This window comes from Leuciscus leuciscus, assembly GCF_965113295.1.
Source record: "Leuciscus leuciscus genome assembly, chromosome: 8".
NCBI classification, from domain to species: Eukaryota; Metazoa; Chordata; class Actinopteri; order Cypriniformes; family Leuciscidae; genus Leuciscus; species Leuciscus leuciscus.
The window spans coordinates 247490-253876 of NC_138732.1; the positions used below are offsets into that span (position 1 = coordinate 247490).

Consider the following 6387-nt stretch of genomic DNA (forward strand, 5'->3'; position numbering starts at 1 on the left):
CCGAATATTATTAGTTCCATTATCATGAATATGATTATAAAGAGAATGGCTAATCTTATTGTCTTGCTGTTTATAATGACTGTATTGTTGTTGGGTTAGTCCGTATGTGTTGTTCATATACAGGCTTATATTTTTCGAAATTACGCTGATTTATTATACAGTAGGCTAGATTATTCTTGTATTCGCGGTCTCGGTTTCAATGTATTTCATTGTCCATGTGTAAAATAAATAACTGAAACACAGGCCTGTTAATAAACAATGTTTAAACAGAGAAACGCGTGTGATCATTAAATGATCTCAGTAAAGTTGAGTTAATGCTGAAGTATAAGTCTCATGAGCCGCCAGGTGGCGCTGTAGACACACACTCATCAGGCTTTATTGCTGTTATTACACTGGGTGTTTTTACAATAAATGGAACATTTTCTGCGCAATTAGTTGACGTAATATATTCCAACTAAACCCGTGTAATATTGGGCAGGTCTTCGAATTTTCATAATATTGTTTTTTATAAATACAGATTGTGTTTAAGAACCGTTTTCAGAAGTGCCGTCTAGAGTTAGCAGGGCAAACACAGAAAGAGGTTTATTTTAATAATATCCACCGATTAATAACAGAAATGAAGCATCACTGAACTGACTTCAGCATTATTCTCCTGTTATCTGTGTAAAGCTGAAACTCTGTGTTGAAGAAGCGCTATAGATATAAAGCTGACTTCACTTCACCAATAGAAGATGGAGTTGTGAAATATCATGGAAGTTTTTAGTGCAAAACAATATCCGGAGCGTTGAATATAAAATCTCAATCCTCAAACCTCCTCTAATCAGGAAGGAGCAACAAATATGCTAATGCTGTAATACTGTACTGTTATTCTGTAATACTGTAATGCTGTAATAATGCTACTCTTTAAAGATTGCACCGACGGTTTCGAATGTTCAATTTCGTTCGAAATAAAGTAGCCTAATTAATACCAACAACGTCGTTTTGCTGATAACTGCGTAATCCTGACAAATAATTTATATTGTTTTGATTTACAAATGTATTAATTTTACTGTTTAACTCTAGTTTAGGTTCTTTTAATTTTTTTAGATTAACGTATAGGTTTACATATGTACAGGATTGCAAGAGTTTCTGCGTAGAATGTTGTCAGAATAAAACATCTGTAATGTCCATAAATCTGAATAACTTCCACGAGTCTCTGAACTGAGACTGACAGCGGCGCCAGAGAAATCAAGAGCCAGTTCTCCTCCAAAACTCCCGTTGTGATATTTAGATGATAAAAACAAGTGACTTTTGTTCCCCTGTGAGCCCGGGGCGAGAGAGAGAGGGAGAGAGAGTGTGTGTGTGTGTGTGTGTGTGTGTGTGTGAGAGAGAGAGAGAGAGAGAGAGAGAGAGAGAGAGAGAGAGAGAGAGAGAGAGAGAGAGAGAGAGAGAGAGAGAGAGAGAGAGAGAGAGAGAGAGGGGATATGACGATCTCCCTCAGATGTATTGTGATGAGGTCAGCGCGCGCTCACCCGTGTGATTCTCATTGTCATTAACGCTTTTATTAATGACCGAGAGCCGCGCGATGTTCTGATCCCAGACCTGTGACAGAGACATTAAAGAGGCCATTCTTCTTTCAGAAATTCATCTGTTTTCTCATTGAAAATCTCATGCTCATTTGAATGTTTCTCATCGCGGGAATGATTTAGAAAAAGAGAGAAAGAAGAAAAAAAAGAAGCTTAATGGCTGTAAAAAGGTCGACAAAACATTAATTAGGCTAGTATTTAAAATTCAACAAGATCTATTTGAAATGAAGAGCTCGATCTCGACATGTTCTCGAGCTGTAACTTCATCCCGTCGAGGATTCAGGGAAATCTGTCAGGTAATTTTAAGTCTGAGTCCAGTCTTTAATTTAACTGGTTCTGGCGCCATGAACATCAGAGCAATAACCTCCAGCTGTGGAAATACTCGTCAGATGATCGATGACAGGTTAATAAACTCAGACCTTTAGGTTACGCTTAACATAGATGTGTTTCTGTAAGAGTCTTCACCGTTACCGTGTGCGACAAAACAACTGATGCTAATCTGAGTCAACAAATGAATACTGTGGAACTATTGAGTGGCTTTAAATGTCATTAATCTGCCAGAATTTATGTTTCTTATGTATTTACTTTTTCTTTTTCTTAGCATTATCATTTTGAAAGGGTTGTAATTTAATTATTCGAGTGTTTTCATTGAAACCACATGAAGATATTTGAGTTTAAGATTTAATACCAAGCACTTCTGGACTGAATTCAATCCTCATCAAATTCGTAAATATTTCGTTTTCATTTTGAAACATGTTTTAAAAAACTCGCTCACAGTCTACAGAACAAACAAGACAACGAGTGAAACAGAATACGCCATTTTTCATTAATTTATTTAACAAATATATTCATCATATAAATGGTATTTTTGTCCAAATGTACAATATTTTACAGTTCAGATATCCCTGTCGAAGGCAGTCATTAAAACAACAGTCGGTGTTGTTCATCTTAAACGCTCGTTTAAAACGTTCACGCGAGTTTGAAATACGCCGTTCACATATAAACGCGACCGTGAAACACAGTTTTCCCTCGACCTTTCCGTGTTCATAACTCTCAGTCCCGTTCATAACTCTCGAGCCCGTGTTCATAACTCTCAATCCCGTTCATAACTCTCGAGCCCGTGTTCATAACTCTCCAGCCCGTATGAAATGCGATTATTGTAATAACCATGTCCACTGTTATCGGAACCGACCTGCCGAAGAGTGCTATTTCTCGTCTTTTAGGCTAAATGGTACATGCTGTATCCCATGTGTGTGTACAGTCCCACCGGACTCAAGCTCAGGGAGTGTCTGTGAAACTCGTGTGATCCTGAATATGAACCGGGAACGTGTGGGAACGAGATCCCGAAGGCTGGAGGAAGCATCGGTTTACTGGCCATCTTCAGTTTCTCGAGCTCGGCCTCCTGGAGCCGCTTGGCTTTGGCTCGCCGGTTCTGGAACCAGATCTTGACCTGGGTCTCCGTGAGGCTGAGCGAGCTGGAGAACTCGGCCCGTTCCGCGATGGACAGGTACTGTTTCTGCCGGAACCGGCGCTCGAGAGCCAGGAGTTGGGCCGTGCTGAACGGGGTCCGCGGCTTCCGGTTCGTCTTGTGTTTCCGTAGCGGACACGCGGGAGGACTGAGACGCCCTGAACACAACACACACACACAACACACACACAGACTTATTAACTCACATCACACAGTAGGCCTACTAATGTTGAGGGCTACACACACTCTAAAAATGCTGGGTTGTTTTAACACAAATGTGAGTTAAATATGGACAAACCGAGCCATTGGGTTACATTTTTAAATTCATTTTTTTAACCCAATGTTTGAGTTTGTCCATATTTGACCTAGAATTGGGTTAAAACAACCCAGCGTTAATAGAGTGCAAGAGTCATTGATAGCATATTGAGATAGCCTACGGCAATAAGAAGAGGTCAGACAGCGAAGATCAGTCAATCAGACAGTCACGGGAGAGAGAGAGAGAGAGAGAGAGAGAGAGTCAGATACACCGTGCGGGAGCTCCCGCACGGCAATGTTCTTCTAATGAGACTTAAATAACGTTTTTCTTTCAAATATTAAAGTCTTAAAAAATGTGTTTTAAAAGAACATTTTTTTTGTTCCCCAAAGAACCTTCAGTGAACAGTTAAAAAAATTGTTTTTCTTATTGTGAAGAACATTTGAATAATTTAAAGACACGGAATCATAAATGCCAATAAATAACGTTGATTGTTAACACTTTACAGTAAGGTTCATTAGTTAACTACATTAGTTAGCATGAGCTAATAATGAACTATCCAGCATATTAATCTTTGTTAATGTTAATTTCATAATTAACTATACTTTATTAAAATCTTGTTAAAATTAGTTAATGCACTGTGAACTAACATGAACAGCTTTATTTATATTAACTAACATTAACAAAGATGAACAAATACAGTAACAAATGTATTGCATGGTTAGTTTATGTTAGTTAATACATGAACTCATGTTGACTAATGAACCTTGTTGTAAAGTGTATTGTAAATACCCTTTTGTTTTTAAGAGTGGTAAATCATGCAAATCAAGTGTACATTACAGACTCAGATATGAATCTCAGCTCATATGTGTTTATTAATATCACAGGCTCGTGACTGTAACTCACGGGGAGAGAAACTGTCCGGCTGTGTCCACGCGAGCTCCGGGCTCTCCGCCTTTACCGGAACTTTCAGAACGTCAACAGAAAATGTGACACGAGCACCGGCCCGGTCTGGATCGGCCTCCGTTCCGAGAGAACGCGCTGAAGTCCCGGTGTTACAACCGTTCGGCCTCCGGTCTGCCATCAGAGCCTCGACACTGAACGGGAGGATCTTCGGCTCCTGCATCTCTCCGGGAACTCCCGGAATCACACGGGAATGATCTTCCGTACACCCAGAGGTCATATGCTGGTAACCGGGGCCGTGCACACACACTCACACACTCACACACACACCGATGTGAAGTGCACGGTTAGTGTTAACAACCAGATGTGATGCTTAGAACATGCTGGTGTTCGACTCCGCTATGAAGGACTGTACGCTAATAACACGCGAGGAGCCAATCAGAGCAGAGGGGCGGGGCTTAAGTTCCTGAAGTTCGGCTGCTGTGTGTATCTGTCAGCGTTGTGACGTGTTGCGTTCTGGACACAGCAAAATAAGCGATGGTTTTGTAACATATAGGCTTGGCCTACCTTTAAAATAGCAAATAACAATATATAACGGCAGCAACGATATTGTTTGTGACTAGCCTATTATTAGGCCCACATTTTTTTCTTAGACTTTTTGCTGATTAGCCTGTTTTTTTCCTTTTTTTTGTAAAAGATTCCCGGTTTTAAAACCCATTATTTTCTTTAAAATAAATCAGTGTCGTCTATTTTTGTATGAGAGTTCCTTGAAGAGTGCAAAGAATGAACGCATATTATTCGTACCACGCATTAGATGACTACACATAGGCCTATCAGCTCCAGTAGCTGAACACACTCGATCAGGGGTGATTAGTGTTTTACTGGGCTAATTATTAGTCTCGGACGGTGATGTTGTGTTTTGGCGCCAGCAGCGGCGGATCAAAGCCAGAACTTTAACCTCACGAAGAGCCGATCATTCCGCACGAACATGTTTCTTAAGACATTCACTGGCTCTGAGTGTAGCTGGTGGAATAGAGCTGCTCAGAGAACACGATCATACTACACAAATAATGCAAATATATGGTGTGAGATATTATAAATTGATTCAATATTCCAGGGTCTACATTCTTTGCACAAACCCGTTCTCCTCTTAAACTGCAATTGCTTGTAACTGATAATAACAAACGGCTAAATTGCAAACGGTAATTTAGCATTTCCTTAATTTCACATCCGGCTGTTAAACCGAATAAATCTGTAATTAGGCTTGGAGACACTTAGAGCCCATTAGATGAAATGAGTGTCGCGCGCTTTGAAGTCTCGCGCTCTCACGCGCTGCGGGAATGTTTGATCCTTCCGCGGTAAAAAAAAAAAAAAAGAGAAAAAGAGCAACATAAACACACACTTACACACACGAAACACATTACCCTCCCGCCGCCCGTTTCGAGACGGGTCTCCGAGGTGCAGCTGAGTAGTAAATAACTGGCATTGATTGTTCGTGTTGTGTTTGTGTAGGGAAACACAATTAGCATGAGCTTTAGGGGCAATGATGTGCGTGGAGAAGGCGATTACCATAGTTTTTATTGAAATCTCAGGGCAACAAATGAGGGCTGAACTGCGATACAAAGAGACTGTAAGTCCTATCAGAGCTTTGTTTAACTTCACAAACTCCAGCTTTGATTCGGAGTCTGGAGGCACAAAGAGCCTTTGTCGTGTCTCTGCGAGAGTTGTCTTAACCCTTTTCATGCAGAGTCTGTCAAATCTGACTTAAAAGACTTGAAAGGTTCCGTGGATATCAAAAGACGGTCCGAGGGAAACGTTTAGCCTCGGAGAAAAGCGAAAAGCGAGTGATTCAGGATCTCTGTCACTGGGAAACATGTGTGTCCCATTAAGCGGGTTAAAACTCATGTGGTGCGAAAGTTGTGCTTTGATTCGTGTCGTTCAGATGAAGCTCTCTGTGTGTAAGTGAAGGCCTGCACACACACACACACACACACACACACACACACACACACACACACACACACACACACACACACACACACACACACACACACACACACACACACACACACACACACACACACACACACACACACATCATCATCATCATCATCACAGAGAATAAAGCGGTGATCGCGACATTATGATGCTCTCGCTTAAGATGAAAGACTGAATCATTACTGATAATGTCTCCTATT

At 40.8% G+C, this 6387-nt stretch overlaps 1 protein-coding gene across 1 annotated transcript; it reads right to left on the bottom strand.

Moving 5' to 3' along the window:
• Positions 1 to 2379: 2379 nt before the first annotated feature.
• On the bottom strand, positions 2380 to 4590 carry msx1a (muscle segment homeobox 1a). Its single transcript, XM_082177164.1, has 2 exons — positions 4193 to 4590; positions 2380 to 3191 (listed from the first exon to the last, which is right to left on the bottom strand). The coding sequence occupies exons 1-2, from the start codon at positions 4467 to 4469 to the stop codon at positions 2785 to 2787; spliced, it is 684 nt and encodes a 227-aa protein (XP_082033290.1). The 5' UTR covers positions 4470 to 4590; the 3' UTR covers positions 2380 to 2784.
• Between the last annotated feature and the right edge of the window lie 1797 nt (positions 4591 to 6387).